The 21,494-nt window shown below is 37.3% G+C and overlaps 2 protein-coding genes across 8 annotated transcripts in view; one reads left to right on the top strand and one right to left on the bottom strand.

The window, feature by feature from the left end:
- Nucleotides 1–16,267, top strand: part of btbd10 (BTB domain containing 10) — a 41,217-nt gene extending 24,950 nt beyond the window's left edge. For 4 of the 5 annotated variants that reach the window (XM_062967718.1, XM_062967715.1, XM_062967716.1 and 1 more), the window contains 7 exons: nucleotides 5,761–5,951; nucleotides 8,651–8,936; nucleotides 10,899–11,001; nucleotides 12,381–12,501; nucleotides 12,755–12,952; nucleotides 14,199–14,309; nucleotides 15,131–16,267. In XM_062967718.1, coding sequence (XP_062823788.1) covers nucleotides 5,798–5,951; nucleotides 8,651–8,936; nucleotides 10,899–11,001; nucleotides 12,381–12,501; nucleotides 12,755–12,952; nucleotides 14,199–14,309; nucleotides 15,131–15,441 — 1,284 coding nt within the window. In that variant the 5' untranslated portion in view covers nucleotides 5,761–5,797 and the 3' untranslated portion in view covers nucleotides 15,442–16,267. Of the gene's footprint in view, nucleotides 1–4,357; nucleotides 4,422–5,760; nucleotides 5,952–8,650; nucleotides 8,937–10,898; nucleotides 11,002–12,380; nucleotides 12,502–12,754; nucleotides 12,953–14,198; nucleotides 14,310–15,130 lie in introns of those variants that run through there. The other variant, XM_062967717.1, reaches the window with a different exon arrangement.
- Nucleotides 16,268–17,699: 1,432 nt separating this feature from the next.
- bmal1 (basic helix-loop-helix ARNT like 1) overlaps nucleotides 17,700–21,494 on the bottom strand; it is a 72,486-nt gene continuing 68,691 nt past the window's right edge. For all 3 annotated transcript variants that reach the window (XM_016995598.2, XM_003224175.4, XM_016995596.2), the window contains exons 18-19: nucleotides 18,853–18,955; nucleotides 17,700–18,361 (exon numbers count right to left, since the gene is read on the bottom strand). In XM_016995598.2, coding sequence (XP_016851087.1) covers nucleotides 18,201–18,361; nucleotides 18,853–18,955 — 264 coding nt within the window. In that variant the 3' untranslated portion in view covers nucleotides 17,700–18,200. The remainder of the gene's footprint in view (nucleotides 18,362–18,852; nucleotides 18,956–21,494) is intronic.

Genomic DNA, 21,494 nt, shown 5'->3' with positions numbered 1-21,494 from the left:
TGCTTTCATCAGTCAACCTGAGGGCATCTTTATACTTTACACAAAAGGTTGGGCCCAATCTATACAATGTTGATTGTGTCATACTGGTAGTGATGGATGTTGTTTAATGTAGAAGGTAGCTTCCAGAAATCAGATTTATGGGAGGGAAACACATGGGAATCACAGTTTCAGTGTGTTTCTTCTTAGTGCAGATATTAACCCGAGAACATTTTTGAGGTGTCATTAGTAAAATACTATAGAAATATAAATGCTTGTGTCTTCCCATGATATATGAAGAGGCCTTATGATATTTATAATTTGTGGTCTGTTTGGTAATGTATGTAGCAACTTTTTGTTATCAAGAACTGCTACCATCAGGATTATTTGGGACAGAATATATATACCACAAACATTTTCGCAAAAGGGTAGAAATATAAACTATTTATCATGCTTGCGCCCTGAAAGGTGAAGAAATTTATTCCAGGCCCAGGGGACCTAATTCTTTTCTCCTTCTCTCTTAACTTTTGGGATAGTCTTTTGTGTATAGTTGGATTCCTTGTCTCCAGAATATTTGATCTAGTACACCTTGTTGGTCTCTAATTTTCATGTGACAACTGTCTTTGTGGTCTATATGAGGAAAAACTTGCTTAAACTTGCTGATATTATAGTGCCTTCATGTTGTATGAAGTTAAAATTCCTTTCAGTGCAAGCACTATTGCTTGTCTGATTCAATCTTAGGCTTGCTTTATTCATGTAGCAGTCTACATGGGACAAGTGAAGTCAGTCGTGTGATTTGCTTCCTCTGCAGTCCAGGCAGATTTTAACAACATCACGCCAGAGATATACAATTTCAGGGAAGGTTGAGGCCATGGGAGTGGGGGAAACTCCCATGTTACCCCATTGTTTTTTTATATGAAGAAACAAATGTTTCTGGATAAAGGATGTTCAGTCTATGCCATATTGTGGGCAAAGAAAAATAGAGTTTTTCATTTTCCCTTGGAAAAAAGTAGAAATAGAAAAATCGGAGAAAACGCCTACATTTTCCCATACTGATAGCCCCTGAAAATGAAATCCTGTACTAATATGGCTAAAAAAATAAACCAAAAGGTTATGAAAGCTTACTATTAAGATCTGCCCAGATGGTTGCATACCTGTTGATGTTATTGAATTCCACTTTTTGCCCTAGAAGTTCTTCAATTTCTTTATTTATATTATTACAAAATTCTTGTATTTTATTACACTCCCACCACAAAAGTATGAAAGAGCCAATTTTGCCGCATTTGTGCCAACATAATTTTTACGATGATTTTGTTATTTAGACTAATTTAAGTAGAGTTCTGTACCATTTGTTTAATATTTTCCATTTTTCTTGAAGAAAAGTATGATATTAATGGGGTTACCATAAGTTAACAGGTGACCTAAAGACACATGCACACACCTTTCCGTGGCTGAGGAAAAAGAAAATTGTACGGTGTTCTACTGGTAGAAAAAGCTTTTAATGCTTCACCATAGCAAAATCTCCACCAGAACTGTACAATGTGTGTCCCACAACTAGTCCCTTTGCACTGATAAGCCAGTAGGACTCCACCTACTTCTTCCTGAAGTTCAACTGAGGCTTTTTTGGGGGTGGGGGGTGGGGTGGGGGTGTTTCTGATTTCTGAAATGTTGGAGATAGGTCATCTTTTTCCCAGATGTTTTTTCCAGCTGCAGCTTGAATATGAATAAATGTCTGCGCACATGCATTGGGATGTGTTTCTGTGCACGCACAGCATCCAGCAAACACCCAGATGTGTCCCTTGAAGCACAAAGGATTGTACGCTTCTGTTAACAAATCCTTTCTTCTTTTGAGGGTGATACTTCAGAACTTCCTGATGGATGCATTTTCTTTATACCCAGTGATATATTATTCCTTTTTATAACTGTCTTGGATCCCATTTTGGGAGAAAGACAGGGCATGAATTAAATAAATATATCCCTTTCTCACAAGACTTTCTTCTTTTTTTCTCAAAATATAAATGGTCAATGTTGAAGATACAGTAGAGTCTCGCTTATCCAACGTAAACGGGCCGGCAGAACGTTGGATAAGCGAATATGTTGGATAATAAGGAGAGATTAAGGAAAAGCCTATTAAACATCAAATTAGGTTATGATTTTACAAATTAAGCACCAAAACATCATGTTATACAACAAATTTGACAGAAAAAGTAGTTCAATATGCAGTAATGCTATGTAGTAATTACTGTATTTACGAATTTAGCATCAAAATATCACGATATATTGAAAACATTGACTACAAAAATGCATTGGATAATCCAGAACGTTGGATAAGCGAGTCTTGGATAAGTGAGACTACTGTATATGAGAAATTGAAAGCTTTCTGGGTCTTTTAAGGAATGATTGAAGGCTGCAGGTTGTGTACATGTGTCTTAGATGTTCCTTTTGTGAAGAAGTAGTACTTTCCTTTCTTCCTTACAGTTATTGTTTCTTTCCCATATTTTCCATACCAGAAAGAACGTGTATAAAAGTCAGGTATCTGTCATCATATTGTTCAACTTCTATTTTAGGCATCATTAAGTATTTTTCCTGAATACGTTTCTCATGGTTATAAATGCAACTATTCTCACTGTAATTAAACATATTGTAGTAACAATGAATGTATACCTGAGTCAGTCATGAAGAATTAAAGGTTCATGTAAATTTAGATTCTGAGTGCTCCTTTGTTTTGGAGAAATGTTATTGATGTCATGGATGATCTCATTGAGATAAGGTATAGTCGAAATTTTCAGTGATGTCTCCCTCTAAACATCCTGGGGGAACCTTCATGCTATTCTGAGCTTTCTCAACCCTCTAAGCAAGTTTACGAGCAAGCAGAGGCAACTGCAGATGAGAAAAAAGAACAAACCAAAATTACCCCCCACCCCCACCTTCGGCTATTGCTGACCTATGAATAAAGTTCTGCAGAAGTATCAAATTTGGAGTAATAAAATGACATGGAGTTTACCTGTTTAACTGTTTAACTTTAGCTATGTTTCAAAAATGGGTAGTTTTGAAATGATATTATACATCATTTATATTTTAGTCTAGCTTTTATGAGAATTGAAGTTGCTTTTCAGTATTCTACATAACATGTTAATGCAGCCTTAATAGTCTAAAAAATTCATTTATGATCATTACTTGTTACATCTTTACCACAGTTAAATAAAAGAGTAAAGGGTCAAGGTATAAAACTCTTAATTTTCTCATCCTGCACTTGATGAATTAGACCAGGGGTCTCCAAACTAAGGCCCGGGGGCCGGATGCGGCCCTCCAAGGTCATTTACCTGGCCCCCTCCCTCAGTTTTATAATATAATATTTTATATCATTTTAAATAATATAATATATTGTATTTACATATAATATTGATAATAATATTATAATGTTATACCATACTAATAATAATACCATATAATAATATTAATTATATGTTATATATTACATATAATATTACAGTATAGTGGTATAGTTCAATATAGTAATATATAATGCTAATATTGTGCTATGCTAATAATACATTGTATGTACATACAGCTGCTCTGAGTCCCCTTCGGGGTGAGAAGGGCGGGATATAAATATAGTAAATAAATGTGTAAATGAATAAATAAATAATTTTAGACTTAGGCTCACCCAAAGTCTGAAGTGACTTGAAGGCACACAACAACAACAATCCTAATTAACTTGACTATCTCATTGGCCAGAAGCAGGCCCACACTTCCCATTGAAATCCTGATAGGTTTATGTTGGTTACAATTGTTTTCATTTTTAAATATTATATTGTTCTTTCATTGTTGTTGCTGTTTTGCTGTACAAATAAGACATGTGCAGTGTGCATAGGAATTTGTTCGGGTTTTTTTTTTCAAATGATAATTCGGCCCCTCAACAGTCTGAAGGATTGTGGACTGGCCCTCTGCTTTAAAAGTTTGAGGACCCCTGAATTAGACTAAGTGTTACCAACTTCTTTCTCTGAGTCTCAAAGGTGCTACAAGATCCCTTTGCATTGTAGTTTGCTCTGTAGCTATAGTGATCTTGTTTCAAAAACTCATAATGAACTGGCAGGTCCACTACATATGGGAAAGAGAAGCATTTTTCTTATTACTTTTGAAGTTTCCAACAAGGAAATATGTATAGGTTGAAACCCCATTAATTTGCTGCAAACCTCTGCTCCCCCCCACCCCACCCCAAAGGATGGTGTTATAATGTGAATATTCAGAAGTTAATTGTACCTGAATGTGAAACTTCCTGAAATAGCCCTGGGCTCCCAGGTATTCAGATAACATGGAAGACACAACACATTGTTGGGTCTGTTGGTGATGTCACAATTGCCTTAAGGGAGTATGGGGCAGGAGCTATGGCACAAGGATGTGTCCTGGGATCCATGTAGACACCTGTCAGCACTTATATGCTTGTAAGGCAATGTGAGGATTTTTTTTCCTGATAGCTTTCATTTTATGTTAGTGTTAGCTGTTATTTTTTCAAGGGATAATAACTTTTAGTTTCATCAGCACAATGTGACTGAATAGCATAGTTAATTAATGTTTTCATTTTAAAGAGGTATCTTTCATTTTGGGAACCTTTGTAATCATCTTAATTTTATTTAGTTGAGAAATTAAATTGATCTTTATCTTTTTAAATAAAGCAACATGATAATATCTCAACTTCTGTAAAAGTAGTTGATTGTAAGACTGATGTAAAAGAATGTATTCTAAAATTTCACTTACAGTAAAATATTTTGCATTAAATTTTTCTTGTTTCAGTGCATACATGATGTTTTTTGTTTCAAAGACATTTCATACTTGTTTCTCAATTCATTATATACATTGCTTCTATTTTTCAATGTTCCACAGTAAGATTCAAACTTATTTCAGGATTGTCTTAAAACCAGGGTGTTTCAAGCTTTAGTAAAGAAGGCAGGGGCATAATGACTCTCCTCCTGTGGACATAAGAGTGCGAATCCAGTTAGTGGATTACAACAGCGTGACTATTCCCGCAAAGATAGTGGGAGAAAGAGGCCTGTGAAAGAAGGAATTCAGTAAAGTAATAGCCAGGTGGAAGCTGACAGATTTTGACTGCTTTTCTTTACTACCACTGAATGACCTGGCAAAAAGTGTACCCACCAGCTTATATATCAATAGCACCCTGGCTCATGTTTCTCTATAAGCAAAGATCTTCTTTCAAAACCCTTTAAGAGATGAGATTGTATTAGAATTTTATCCAGATTAGGAAATACTAGCTGCAATCCAGCATCGCTCAATGTTTTGCATGCAGAAATATGCTATGCTGAGCCTACCATATTGCTGTTGCTGAAATCCTGCTATGCCTGTTCTGTGCCTAATGGAGAGTATAGGGGATCATAGAGATTTCAGACTATGTTCCTGTAGCTACAGTTACAGAGATATGGGCAGCTAATGTAATCTTTTCACATCTGGTTATGGGACATTGCTACACATGTCTGTGATTCCTTCTGCTCTCCACTCGGCACAGGATGTCCATGGTTGGGAGTCATCCAGGAAGAAGCTTGGATTCTTGTGAAGGGATAAAAGGAATACCAGCTTTTGCAGTTGACAAAAACGGGCATATACAGGCAAAAGATGGATTTTTTTCTGCATATACCAGTAACAGAATGTGACTGATTGTCAGTTAACAGAACTAGAAATACAAATATTCAGAATTTGCATATGAGTATATTGGCTACTTTAAAAGTTAGAATACTTGACCTAAGCATAAACATTTATTTGTCTTTTTAGTACTTCATCTCATCTTACTAAAGGAGATTGCAGCAAAATGAGTCTCCATGGTGCTACCGGTGGGCATGAAAGGTCACGTGACAGACGCAGGTCAAGTGATAGATCACGTGATTCCTCCCATGAAAGGTTAGAGTCTCAGCTTACACCATGTATCAGAAATGTTACTTCACCAACAAGACAACATCAAGGAGGTATGTAATAGTGTACTTATGCCTAAAGGTCCATCCCTGTGGTCTTGTGTTTTTAATAAGCAGTACAAGTGCGTTTTTTTCATATTTTTGAAAAACATAAGGGAGCATTTTAAAAATTGTTCAATATTAAATCTAGAGGAGTTTTCAAACATACTCATGATAAAAATGTAAAATCTACATCATTGTGAAGGCTTATTGGCATTACAGGTCTCCATCTTCCACATAAAAGAAAGATCAAATGCTAACATAAATAGTGCAAGAGTTTAAAGGTTATGTATGTCTCATATGGGGCCGGGCTTAGCACAGCAGGCATATAGGTACTTTTTTGGGCGTTAGTTTGGTGGAGAGATGGACACAAGTTGGGTAGATGCGGGAAATGCCGTGGATGTAGTGTATCTGGATTTTAGTAAGGCCTTTGACAAGGTCCTCCACAACCTTCTGGCAAACAAGCTAGTCAAATGTGGGCTAGGCAAAACTATAGTTAGGTGGATCTGTAATTGGTTCAGTGAACAAACCCAAAGGGTGCTCACCAATGCGTCTTCTTCATCCTGGAAAGAAGTCACTAATGGAGTGCCACAGGGTTCTGTCCTGGGCCCGGTTCTGTTCAACATCTTTATTAATGACTTAGATGAAAGGTTAGAAGGCATGATCATCAAGTCTGCAGATGACACCAAATTGGGAGGGATAGTCAATACTCCAGAAGACAGGAGCAGAATTCAAAATGATCTTAACAGATTAGAGAGATGGGCTGAAACTAACAAAATGAAGTTTAACAGGGACAAATGCAAGATACTCCACTTAGGCAGAAAAAATGAAATGCAAAGATACAGAATGGGGGATGCCTGGCTCAACAGCAGTATGTTTGAAAAAGATCTTGGAGTCCTTATGGACAACAAGTTAAACATGAGCCAACAATGTGATGTGGCAGCAAAAAAAGCCAATGGGATTTTGGCCTGCATAAATAGAAGTATAGCATCTAGATCCAAGGAAGTCATGCTACCCCTCTATTCTGCCTTGGACAGACCACACCTGGAGTACTGTGTCCAATTCTGGACACTGCAATTGAAGGGAGATGTTGACAAGCTGGAAAGTGTCCAGAGGAGGGTGACTAAAATGATTAAGGGTCTGGAGAACAAGCCCTATGAAGAGCGGCTTAAAGAGCTGGGCATGTTTAACCTGCAGAAGAGAAGGCTGAGAGGAGACATGATAGCCATGTATAAATATGTAAGGGGAAGTCATAAGGAGGAGGGAGCAAACTTGTTTTCTGCCACCTTGGAAACTAGAACGCGGAACAATGGCTTCAAACTAGAGGAAAGGAGATTCCACCTGAACATTAGGAAGAACTTCCTCACTGTGAGAGCTGTTCGGCAGGGAAACTCTCTGTCCTGGACTGTGGTGGAGGCTCCTTCTTTGGAGGCTTTTAAGCAGAGGCTGGATGGCCATCTGTCGGGGGTGCTTTGAATGTGATTTTCCTGCTTCTTGACGGGGTTGGACTGGATGGCCTATGACATCTCTTCCAACTCTATGATTCTATAATTCTAACTGCCTGGTCTGGGGTTCAATTTTTCACCCCGTGAAAAATTCATTCTGGGGGCTGCCCAGACTGCCAGGAAAAAAATTCCTAAGAAGAAAACAGAAGTAGACACGAGTCTAGTTCTGGTTTTGAAATGGTATTTTGAGGTGTCAAACGGTGCAGGATAGGGGCTATAACCTATTGAAAAGGGAATTGAAGAAAGGCATTATGTCAGAAAAAAGGCAATCCAGGATATCAGAAGTCTACAAAAGCAGCTGGAGGGGTGCTTGTGACCTCAGGACAGTGTTTTGTCCAGCCCAAGTATAAATATTGTGTCTGTGATTTCTCCCCCAACTAGAATGTTTTTACAGGTTAATGATTATATACTGGTTATATTCACCATTTAATGTGATGAGCTTTGACTTGTGGAGAAATGTTAAGTTCAGGTTGAACATCCCTTGTCTGGAATGCCAAAATATTCCTAAACCCAAAAATGTCCATATGGGAGGTTGAGATAGTGACATCTTTGCTTTCTGATGGATCAGTATGCACAAACTTTGTTTCATGTACAAAACTATTAAAATTGTATAAAATAATCTTCAGGCTGTATATGAAACACATTAATTTTGTGTTTAGTCTTGAGTGCCATCTCCAACATACATGCAGACACAGGTATTCTAAAATATGAAAAAATGGCATTTTAAAAACATTTCTGGTCTAAAGACTTTGGGATAAGGAACACTTAACCTGTATTGGTAGTCTGCCTAGTATGATAAGACCAGCCTTCTCTTGAGTGGGCAAATGGTAGCCCCTAAGTCATGCAGTCCTTCATGACTGTTTTTGTATCCTGTGAACCCTTCTGGAGCCTTCTGGTGTCCTAGCAGTCTAAAGCTGAAGTGATTATTCTTACTGTGAGATCAAGGGCAAGATAGAACGTGGCCAGCTCCACTCTTCAGTTCAAAAGATTTATACAGCAGGAGTCATAGAGGTAGATATCTATAAAAGGCTTTCTTTCAGCCAGTCACACAAAGGTAATCCATTCCGTGGAGTGGCAGAAGCCAAAATACAGATGGGCAGATAAGGCTGGGAGACATCCCCCCTTCTCTTAGCCTTTTCCTCATAACCTTTAAGGTCACACATGAGTCCCTGCTGCTACCATGACAGTTTTTATTGGTTTTTATTTCAGACCGTGAAAAGGATCATAGCTCATCTCGACCAAGCAGCCCTCGGCCTCAAAAAACTTCACCAAACGGTTCTAACAGTAGTCTTGGCAATACCAGTAGAAACAGCAGCCAGTCAAGTTCAGATGGGAATTGCAAGAATGCTGGAGAAATGGTTTTTGTGTATGAAACTGCGAAAGAGGGAGCTCGGAACATACGGATGTCTGAGCGAGTAACACTTATAGTGGACAACACTCGATTTGTTGTAGATCCTTCTGTTTTTACTGCACAACCAAATACAATGTTGGGCAGGTTGGTATTGTGATTATCACATACACTGATGCTTCTATGAATCACTCCTAATAACCAGAGTCAAGGGGAGTCACTGAGAAAAGAATGTCTTCTCTCTTGTTCCCACCAACCAAGCTTGTGATGGAGGTGGGACTAAGAAAAGGGCCTCTTTTGAGGATCTCAGCATGGGCACGTTTACACAAGGTAGTTCAGGAGCAGGCTTCGGTCACTGCAAAAGGAGGAAAGAAATTCCAGCATCTACACTGTAAAAAATAGACATAAGTAGATGTAAGGTTAATGTAAAGTCTGTATCACTAATAGAATACCAGCCATAATTTGTTCTACAAGAACTGCAGTATTTTTTCTACAAGGGTCTACTTATTTATTTATATCCTGCCTTTCTCAACCCCGGAGGGGACTCAAGACGGCTTTACACATAGGCAACTATTTGATACTTTGAAAACAATGTACAATTAAAATAAACATTTTAAAATAGAATTATAAGATACATTAAAATATTGAAGACAGTATCATCATTATTAATTACACTATCCACAATCGTAATCCGGTCCATTCCAATAATCATTGCACATAATTCCATATTATTCATTGCACAAGTTCTCCAAAGCCTTGATCACAAAGCCACGTTTTCACTCTCTTACAGAAGGTCAGGAGAGAGGGGGCTGATCTAACCTGGGGAGGGAATTCCATAGCTGACTAATATAAGCAGTTAAGGTAAAGGTTTTCCCCTGACGTTAAGTCCAGTCGTGACCGACTCTGGGGGTTGGTGCTCATCTCCATTTCTAAGCCGAAGAGCCAGCGTTGTCCGTAGACACCTCCAAGGTCATGTGGCCGGCATTACTGCATGGAGCACTGCTACCTTCTCGCCGAAGTGGTACTTATTGATCTACTCACATTTGCATGTTTTCGAACTGCTAGGTTGGCAGGAGCTGGGGCTAACAGCGGGCGCTCATTCCGCTCCTGGGATTTGAACTTGGCACCTTTTGGTCTGCAAGTTCAGCAGCTCAGCGCTTTAACACACTATGCCACCAGGGGCCCTTATATAAGTAGACTAATATAATTTATAATGCTTATAGTTTTGTATGGTAAAGGTGGGGAATCTTTGACCTTCTGGGTGTTTTGGACTTCAACTGTCCTTTACCATTGACTGTGCTGGGTGGGACTCAAGGTATGTCAGATGTCTGGAATTCCAGAGATTATCCATGTAGACATACTTACTCATGTTAGGCTTGGGTCCATCAGGAAAGAGAGATAAGAAGCGTTTTGTGATTGTTCCACATTAAAAGTTTATATTCATCCCTGAAAGTGATTAGAAGAATACTGTAGCTGAAGATGCGTTCTGTATTGATGTGGATTTGGTTGACTCTTGGGTAATCCACTTGTATTGTACCTGAAGTAATCAGAATCAAATATAATTAAACTCTAAAGCAGTGGTTCCCAACCTGTGGGCCATGAGAGCAAAAATCTGCTCAGCGAATCTCCTTATTTATTTATTTATTTATTTATTTATTTATTTATTTATTTATTTATTTATTTATTTATTTTATTCATTTTATTTCTGCTTCTTTCCACCGAGCTGACCATTGCATTGAATAGACCACATCAGCTCTAGATTATTGAATATGGTTTTCTGTGGCAAGCAGATGGTGACTACTGGATGGCATAAGTTCTGTATCAGAAACTAGAGCTGATGTGGTCTATCCAATGCAATTTTCTTGAAACAGCACCCCAAATAACCAAACCGAATCTAAAGTTGACCAAACACTGATTCATAACCCTTTTGGTACTGATGTTGGAGAGTGGGCCCTGGTCAAAGTGGTCCCTGGTCAAAAAAAGGTTGGGAACCACTGCTCTAAAGGCTCTGGATCATCTTTGTTCTGATTTTGTTAACAGTCTTTCTGAATTTTAAGCATTAATTAATTACATAGCTATAATGAATTTTATATGATCTTTTTTATTTAGGATGTTTGGATCAGGACGAGAACATAATTTCACGAGGCCTAATGAAAAGGGGGAGTATGAAGTGGCTGAAGGAATTGGCTCCACTGTATTTCGTGCTATTTTGGTGAGATTATTATTTTAAAATGTTTTTGTGGACTGAGAAAAACCAAAAATGCGTAGAATATTCCTCTATGCAGGTTTGTAATTGAGGTTGACTATGGATTCCTGCAGGGCAGCATTTCATTCTGCCTGGCATCCCTTTGCTTCATTCTTACGTAAACTGAATGACATTGTTTGAAAGAATAAATGTAATATGAAAATCCTTTGCAATGCAGTTTTCTTTCCAGCTGTGTTATCAAAAGGCTTAGACTAAAATCAAGGGGCAGATAAACCATATTTATTTTTAGATCCTTTTTAGAGTCTCAACAATAAAAAAAAATCTTGGTTTTTTATAAAAGCTGTGTTATGAAACTTTTATAGTATAGTATAGCAACCGAAGTTAACATTGCAGCAAAGAACAGAAAGAGCTGTTTGGGTTTCAAAACGCGATTTTTGTACTGTTTCAGTTTAATTTTTTCATTGCTGGCCAGTGTTCAGGGAACTTTCACTTATCTACCATAACCTTTCTGAATTTCAGAGGAATCTAAAGGGTGGAGGGTGCAGATTCATTTCATTTGGGTTACTGGCTATTCTACAGAGTTTGCATAAATTGTGTTGTCGAAGGCTTTCATGGCCGGGATCACAGGGTTGTTGTATGTCTTTCGGGCTGTGTGGCCATGTTCCAGAAGCATTCTCTCCTGACGTTTCGCCCACATCTATGGCAGGCATCCTCAGAGGTTGTGACATACAACAACCCTTTGCATAAATTGCATTCTGGAGTAGAATAAGTGCTTTGAAGGCAACACATTATGAGGAACAATGGAAAGAAATGTCAGGGTGAGCTGCTCTGTACAGTAGACTCTTGGTTAACCAGAACTCAGGCAACCAGAACTCATGAGGTCCTGGCAGATTTTTATAACTAAAATTGCATGCTGCATTCACAAAGCTGGTTTTTTTTAATAGTTTGGTAAAATTGTGTTATATTTATTTTGTCTTAAATGGCTTTAATTACTGTTTTTCCATATTAATATCAATACAGAGTTTAAGGTATGGTGTATGGGGTATAGTATTAGTTTGGAGAGACATTTCTTAAGATGCACAAACAATGAGCTTTTTAAATGTTAACACAAACACTTTGAATTGTACTTAGAAATTCATCAGCAGCCAGAGAAATTCTAGTCATAGGATCCTTTCATTCTGCACCAAACAGGCAATAGGCAGCTACATTTTACATGGTTTCTGATATTTAAGAAAGTATATTGTAAAGATACAAAATTAATCTACTTTTGCTTCAAGGCTACAAATTATTGGGGCTTGGGGAAGTGGGAAACTTTTCAAGAAAGCAACATGTGCTTCCTCACAGTGTCTTAGATACGTTCATTTTTGTCCTTTTGTCTTTTAAAGGATTACTACAAGACTGGAGTGATCCGTTGCCCTGATGGAATATCTATACCTGAACTAAGAGAAGCTTGCGACTATCTCTGTATTTCTTTTGATTACAGTACTATCAAATGTAGAGACCTTAGTAAGTATGATGAAATTGATGTTCATATGTATGTATTAAAATCTTTTGCCGTGAACATAAAATGCTATCTAATACAAAAATCCTAGCTATGTAAAACACACTTCAATTGATTGGTTATGTTTGGGTTTTATAGTGTCTGTATGCTTGTAAAAACAGTAACATTGAAGACTCATGGTGATAACCATTTGGCAGATGTACAATGTTCTTCCTAAGCAAGTTTTCAGTTGTAATAATTTGAGTGTTTTGATTTCAGGTGCTCTTATGCATGAATTATCAAATGACGGTGCTCGGAAACAGTTTGAATTTTACCTTGAAGAAATGATACTCCCATTGATGGTAGCCAGTGCTCAGAGTGGGGAAAGGGAGTGCCATATTGTGGTGCTCACTGATGATGATGTGGTTGATTGGGATGAGGAATATCCTCCGCAGATGGGGGAAGAATACTCGCAAAGTAAGTCATATGGGTCTCTTGGGAACTTTAAAAAACAAATCACTGTTGCAGAGCATCTGATGGTACTTTCAGTAACCCCTCTCCCTCCCTAAAATTAGCAGATGGCGTTCTATCGCATTTAAGTGTAATCTTGCTCAGGGGCCGGGGGGCTTTGTGCTAATGTTTTCAAGATACATTTTTTGGATATTCCCATTCATTTTGGTGTTTAAATTCTTGAATCCTTCTTTGTCACATGTACATCAGCAAAGGTTGGAATTAAATCACAGTAAACTTTAATACCTAGTTAGTGAAAAACAAGAGCTGCTTGTATTACAGTTCTTTTAAGGGAAATAAGACAGGGATGAAGGATGTTTAAGGACTGCAAACAATACAAATGTTTTCAGGATGTAAAATTGATCTCTCATGTATATTAAGAGACAGTTGCCTTGTTCAGGTATTGGTGTTTGAACTAGCAGCCCTTTTAGTCTCTTCCAGTTCTATGGTTCTATAGTGATGGGACAAAGAGGTTTGCTCAGATAAGACTCCTGGGCCTTCAGTCTTCAGCACTGACCTTCCTATGTTGACTAAGCTTTGATTCAATATACAATAGAGTCTCACTTATCCAACATAAACGGGCCGGCAGAATGTTGGATAAGTGAATATGTTGGATAATAAGGAGGCATTAAGGAGAAGCCTATTAAACACCAAATTAGGTTATGATTTTACAAATTAAGCACCAAAACATCATGTTATACAACAAATTTGGCAGAAAAAGTAGTTCAATAGGCAGTAATGCCACGTAGTAATTACTGTATTTACCAATTTAGCACCAAAATATCATGATATATTGAAAACATTGACTACAAAAATGCGTTGGATAATCCAGAACGTTGGATAAGCGAGTCTTGGATAAGTGAGACTCTACTGTACTTAGAATCTTCTCTGGAAATTGTCACTGCGATGATCCATCCATCCTCATCTTAGGAAGGATCTGAATTCCATTCAGGGGAATGTATGGAGAATCACTTTCTGATCATGTTTTATTCAGACTTTAAATTGGGACATGAAGCAGGCATTTGAGAAGGATGTTGATGATGGAGCTGGCATACATTAAGGCTATATCCTCTTTATTATCACAAAGCAAATTGAAAGAAATGTCTAAGTAAATTGAAATCATTTAAAACATTCATTCTTCAACTTTATTGTGGAAGCAGGGCTAAAGACTGTGTACAACTTATTAAACTCATGAAATGTGTTTTCCCCCCAGTTATTTATAGCACAAAGTTGTATAGATTCTTCAAGTACATTGAGAACAGAGATGTGGCCAAATCAGTTCTCAAGGAAAGGGGTCTCAAGAAGATTCGATTAGGTATAGAAGGTAAGATAACTTAACTGGGGTTTTTATGGTAAACCTCCACTAGCACACATCTGTTTTTTTTACAAATGTATTTCTTAATGCATGGAAGCCATTTATTAGCTTCATGTGTAAAACTAATAGCCAGTTGAAACCACCAAATTATCAAGAAAGATGTGGATGGAAACCCTTCAAAAGTTTCCTGGAAGAAAAGAAAATTCCAATATGGAGATTGCATGTTTAAAATGTTAATCTATTACATTCTATATAAATAAAAAAAGAAAGATGTGTATGAACAGTTAGAAAATATATTAAAGTGATATGTAATGGACAAAACTACAATAAATAGTAGTGTAGAACTGACAGAGCTGTATTGTATACCACTATGTGAATGATGGGGTAGGGGTGGAAGAGTATAGATCTGGGAATAGATGATGTAACATGACTACTGTATTATGTGAAATATTTTGAAATTATTGGTAAATAAATAAAAAATACAAATGTAATAATAGGGAAGTGGAGACCCTTCAAAAAGAAGCAGGCATGAACTAGTATAGTTTCTCACTGGATAGGCAGGCCTTTTGTGACTTATTTTTATACTAGTGTATCTTTTGTGTAAGTATTGTTTTATATCTTGGAATTTCAGCATTATTCTGTATCTAAATCCTTGTAGCAAAAAACATGCCAACAATTTCTTCCATGAAGGGTGGGGAAAAAGGTGATCTTGCTGCCTTAAACTAACATGCCCGCTGGCTGCAAAAGTTCTTGTGATTTCTTACTTGATTCAAAGTGCGGTACTTTGAACTGAAATTGAAGATAGTTGTATTTGTCTCTTAATACTTTAGGTTACCCTACATACAAGGAAAAGGTTAAGAAACGTCCAGGTGGAAGACCAGAGGTGATCTACAATTACGTCCAAAGACCTTTCATAAGGATGTCATGGGAGAAGGAAGAAGGGAAGAGTCGGCATGTTGATTTCCAGTGCGTAAAAAGCAAGTCTATTACCAACCTGGCAGCTGCTGCAGCTGACATTCCTCAGGACCAGCTGGTGGTGATGCATCCCACTCCTCAGGTGGACGAACTGGATATTCTGCCCATCCATCCTCAGCCCAGCAACAGCGATGCGGATCCTGAGGGACACAATTTGCCACTCTGATCCAAACTTTTGGTTAAACAAAAGCATGCTATTATTAAAAAAATGAAGATGCTGTAAAAAGCTCATACTGCACTGCAATTCCAGCTTCTCTCCATTGTGTAATGAACATGTAATGTTTGTAGGATGCTGCAGTATGGACTTTAAAGACCAAAGTGGGATCTGATTATGGTTTGTAGGAGTACATGTGTAACATCATGAGGTTCAGTTATATGCCTGCATTTGTTTACCAGTAAGTAGATTTTTGTGGTATTGGTTGTATGGTGGACTGTCCTCATCCTAAGGCTCTGTCTGAAATAGCAGGATTCAGAAGCTATGGTTTATTCAGTATTTTGGTACAGTGGAGGAAAATGCAGACATAATTGATAGTGGCACTTTATAAATGGTGGGCAAAAAAATTCTCAAAGCCATTTTTATAGTTACTGTGTACAATGTTGACTGACAGAGTGCTTCTTTCAGAGACTTTGTATTCAGATAAATGTAAATAGTTATGAACAGAGATGATGAACCTACTCAATTCTCTTATGGATGAGCACAAAATTCTTGCCATTGGGGCTTTTGGGCTGTGATCCAATGGCCAGTGTTTTGACTTACCCAGTGAAGGGTTTTTTTCATGTTTGATGTCAGCAATGTGCAAGGGTCAGAAACAACTGAAATGGGCTTTTATCTTAAAAATTTGCCTTACCTTAAATCTGTTCACAGAAATATTTATTTACTGAGAGGTTTTTTCATATGTTGTGGAATAGGGAAGGTCAAGTTGTTCACTTTTCACTTATTAACTGATTGTAAACTCAAGTTTTTCATTCAAATAAAATTGCCATTATTTTAATATTAGCTGTCTTATGTTATTACCATTTTCTCTAAACTAGCTCTAGTTTCAAGATAAAATGTTTGGCAATCCACACCTGAGAGACCTTTTTTGGTCTTTTTCCACCAAAATGTTTAAAGTATTTTACCTGACATAATTTTATTTGGTTTTTCTATTTCAGAAGTGAAAACCTAGATTTCTCTGATGTTTTAAGGCAATTACTAAATAACAGTTTGATAAATTCAAATAACTTTTATGCTCACAATCTCAAAGGGGATTTTTGTAATTGTTTGCTGCTTCTTTTTCTCACAAGTGGGAATTTTCTTTCATCATCCAAATCTTACAATGTGGGATGGAGTGGGGGGTTGGTAATTACAAGCCATATTTAAATCTTATTTTAGAGAAATGTTTTAAAAATAGGGTGACAGAAAGCTCAAAAAGTTCACAAAGCAGAAAAAACTGAAATTGTTGAAGAGAGAAGAGTAAATGGACTAAGTGGAACTGAAACCTTAGGACTCCTAGGTCAGTCAGCTGGCACAAGGGAACATCCCACTAGTTGTAAATTGCTCCTTCAGCAAGCCTACAGTCTGGATAGCTTGAGAGCCTGGGAGCAAGGAGGACCACAGCAAATCTGAAGAAGTGGCGAGAATTGCAACTGAAGGCCCTTGGAATTATGGTCTAATGCAGAAATGTCAAACTTATGGCCTCCCCCCAGATGTTTAGAACTCCCATTCCCAGAAATCGTAGCCAGCTTGTCCAATAGCCAGGAATTCTAGGAGCTGAAGTCCAAAACACCTGGAGAATTTGACATGCTGCCAAGCAAGAGGGAGGAGACAACTAACAGGAGCCTAGAAAAGCTTGAAGGTAAGACATACGTAGTATTACTGGTTCCTTTCCCATCTCTGTTAAGCAACACAGACTACATCTCAATATATAAAAACTTAGAAAATCGATTTTGAGTGGTATCCTGGTTAATCTGAACTGTAAGAAGCCCACTGAATCAACTGTAGAATGGTGAATTTACATATAACTATAATTGAGTCAACAGTTCTACTGTAGACCATTCTAACAATAGAAAGTAGGTCATAATTAATGTAATAGGCTTTTATGATCAGCCTCTGTCATACAACTAGCCTATGCTCCATAATTTTTCCTTTGTGTTGTTTTGAAACTTCAGACCAATAGTTCTAAGCCTTTAGCTCATCAGTAGTTTGAGGCTTGACCATTGGCATTGCTGTCCTGTGTTTGCGGAAGGTGATGTCCATAATATCTGGAGGGCAAAAAAGTGAAGAAGCACTGCCCTAAATACTGTGCTGACTCTTCTTGTTTCTTAAGAAGCTGCTCTTTGCCGATATCAGAGCCAGGATCCAAGAACAATCGTCCAGATCTTTTTCCTTCTGTTATCATGATGCACTTCATGTTTATTTTACAATCCAAGTAAATAAATTCAGAATAAGGGAAAACATTTTATTTTAAAAATATTTCACTGTCTAATACATTACACTTCAACAATATTTATAGTAAAGGATCTTACAAGAAACAATTTTGATACATTAGTATAAGAAATATCCATTATCCACATGGGGGACTTTTTCCTGTAGTGTAAAAACACAATATAGCTGAAATGACCATCTGCATATAAAAGCTACCAGTGATGCCAGTGCTGTGTTTGCACAGTGATCTTTTTTTTTAAAAAAACGTCAACACAAGAACAGAACCCAAAATATACAGTTAATCCAAGCTATACACAGATAACCAAATCAATGATGTAGGAACACTGCAGCAAGTTGATCTCCACTTGGTCTGAAAATACACAGGGGAGGAGGATGACGGTTCTCTTGATATGGCTTATGAAATTAAAACATCAAAAGCATTTCAACAAGTTTCACAGATGGGAGAATTCCACCAATAATGCACTTTGATATGTCCAGATGTCAAAGCTATTGGGTAGCATTTACAAGGGCCAAGGTAAGTCACTAAAATCAACTGGCCCCCCGAGACCTGCGTCGGCTTCCAAAAGGCTCATAATAACTGCCATGGCTGCTTCGTCGTTGCTTGGGCTGCTGGATCCTTGGTCATTGTCGATCATATCAATACCTATGTGCGAGTTTTCCCCTGGAAAAATGAATGAAAAAGTTTAAACCAATCAGCAATAGAAGAAAGAATTGGTAAGAGGAAAGACCACTTAATGGTAGGTTGAATGAGGAAATAACCTGTAAATAACAAGTGAAGGAAGGGGTTCATGCATTTGACAATAGTTTAGGAGATAATTATGGTACTGATGTTGACATGATTTTACCTTGGCTTCGGCTACTTTTAAGAAAGATTTAACCATTTCAGTTTTGGGGGTCAACTATACTACTTTGCTGCATATAATCTTTTGACAAATGAATATGCAAATAAAACAGAATACTGTTTTTCTAGAACATTTGTTTTAAGACCTGATTAGAATAAGCAGTGACTGAGCTGATGATCCAGGATTCCATCAGTGGGAGTCTGCAAATAACAAGGTGCTGACTACGAAAATCAGGTGGGAATTGTACCATTCTTCAGATGTTATTGGACTGCAAGTCTCAGCAGCACTAGTCAGCATGGCGTATGCTTACCTAGGATAGAGGAGTTGTCAGAATATGGATAACCTGGATTGTCATGGATCTGACTAGATAGTAAACTGGTAGGAGGAATGTCTGGAGTTCCACCATTCAAAATCTGTAAAAGTAAAGGAGATTAAACGGAACAAAAATGTTAGTCCAGCATAAACTGCTGTGAATCAGCTTTCTCGTCCTGTTAACAATCTTAAAAATTAGCAAAGCCTAATTTCTACAACTTGTATTTAGGGGCTAGCTTTTACTTTTGTTTTCATTGAAAAATGTGAAACCTGTTTTGATCAATTAACCAAGCAATTCATTCAAAATAATTTTATGAGATCATCTGTGATCTTGCAGGAGAAGTTGCCACCTCAGGCAAAATTTTCATTTACGGTACATGAGTTTAGAAGGAATAATTCTAAAAGCTGTCCTCCTATAGATGTCAAGTATTAAAATGGATGGGTGAGTAATTTTCCAGCAGGAGTTCTACACTTAGATTGCAACAACCATTTTCAATTTCCCTGTGTCTTTTGTCTGAATCACAAGAGTTGCAATATGTGTAATATGCTTAAGCACTAACAATTTGGGTCTTATACTGCTTTCATTCATGGGATTTAATATGGAAACATGTTCATGAAGCAATGCTAGGAAATTTTATTTAAAAATAGCTTATGTAAATTTTCTTAAACTATTTATGAGGAATTCAAACAAATTGAATAATAGTACTATTTATTTTTGTTGTGGGTTTCTGTTTTGAGAACGGTAGTCAAGTTATCATAACAGGAAAAGTGGCAGCATATGTTGTACAGTGAGATATCCAACCATATGCTAAACCTGTAATGTAGAAAATATCTTGACAGCTAATAAAAATTCTTACCCACCGGAAATCTCAAAAGACATTCTCAATCTGTGACAGCTCTGCAAAAAACAAAACTTGCCTCATAGAAAGATATACATCTCTTCCATACTTTCTCCTGACTTCCGTAAGTTAGAGTGGGATTTCTGGTGAATCTAAGCCACCACCTGATTTTATTTTATTAAGACTAAGAGAAGGATCTACCTGTCAATCCCCAAATGATTTTATGTGCTTCAAACAAAGATGTTTCAGCAAGAATTTCCCTCGGGATTGTTTCAGGCTTAGTAACAACTAATTCACTGTATGACAAGTAATCACATCAGAGTTTCTTCCTACTGAAGTCTATGTCTTAGGAAATGACAAGTGAGTCACTATGTAATACAGTCATCAAATAAATGATACTGTCATTAGAACAATTCTTAACCATGTTCCACACAATGACACATCAAACTCATGGTGCTCTGAATAGACTAAAATAAGATGACTGTAATATGTGCCAAAATTCAGAATGATTGCACCGATTACAGCTTGTGGTGTCATTAGTGCTTCCGGAGAGAAAAGTGTACATCTAGCCCAGATTTTTAGTGGCTCAATGGATCAATCCCTTTAAATGTAATGGTAATTCTATTGTTACCAACAGATTGTCCACATATAGTCTAAACCAGGCATGGGCAAACTTTGGCCCTTCAGGTGTTTTGGACTTCAACTCCCACTATTCCTAACAGCCTACTGGCTGTTAGGAATTGTGGGAGTTGCAGTCCAAAATACCTGGATGGCCAAAGTTTTCCCATGCCTAATCTAAACAAAACAAGAGACAAAAATGTCCAACGATTTAAAGGGGGTCTAGGGCTTCCATAAACTCAAATGGAAAACAAAATACACAAAGTTGGTGGGCAGAAAGGAACTGTAGGTGGTAACTGCTTCCAGAAATCAACATATTACAGCATGGATTTAAAATGCCACCAAGATCAAATACAATTCATTTATTTTTTCTTGCTACTTTTTAAAAAATGTCATGTTGTTGCATACATCTTAAGAGTAGTAAATATTAGGAGAAGTGTACAATCACTAGATAAAGCCCTTCACCCTTTGCAGTTTCATCACATACTTCTTCTGAGTATTTGAGAGATACAAATTGAAATCAATCATTACCTTTTTTCTGTCTGAAAATGCAGTCTGGGTGACTGCGTTTTCAATTGTGGAGACAAAAACAGAAAAAGGTAGAACTTTAAGTGGTCTCTGCAGGTGATAGTGAAACCTCTAGAAGTGATAAAGACTAAAGCTAAGCTTCCAGTCTAAAGGGATATGTGGTTCAAAAGGCTGTAATTAATGTTTTGGGTGTTAAATATACTTAGATGCATTAAAAAGAGTGGTTTATAAATATTAAAGTAATAAATTGTTTCTATGTTAAGGACATTCCCTATTCATGACACCAACTTGCACGGAAGCTGCTTCTTTTGGTGGAATCTTGGGTAGCTCATTTGTATGTAAACCAAAATTACTGGGTTCATACATAAAAACAATGAAAGCTGCATGGAATCTCATCCTGGAAAAGAGGTTCCTTCAGGGCTTGAGGAATTTAGCACAAACATGGGAAAAATTGCCTTGAAATAAACATGCTTTACCAATGAAAAATACCTGAAATACATTTGATCTGATTAATTTTATCAAGGCAAGCCCTACAGAATTGTAAGCTCCTACCATCCAAAATAAATTAATATTTTCTCAAAGTCGTTTGCTTTTATAGCAAAACATTACACTCATTTCTTACAAAGGTATTTTTAAATTAACTGTTCATTTCTAT

This window comes from Anolis carolinensis, chromosome 1, assembly GCF_035594765.1.
Source record: "Anolis carolinensis isolate JA03-04 chromosome 1, rAnoCar3.1.pri, whole genome shotgun sequence".
NCBI lineage: Eukaryota > Metazoa > Chordata > Lepidosauria > Squamata > Dactyloidae > Anolis > Anolis carolinensis.
This window is presented reverse-complemented; position numbering and strand designations above follow the sequence as displayed.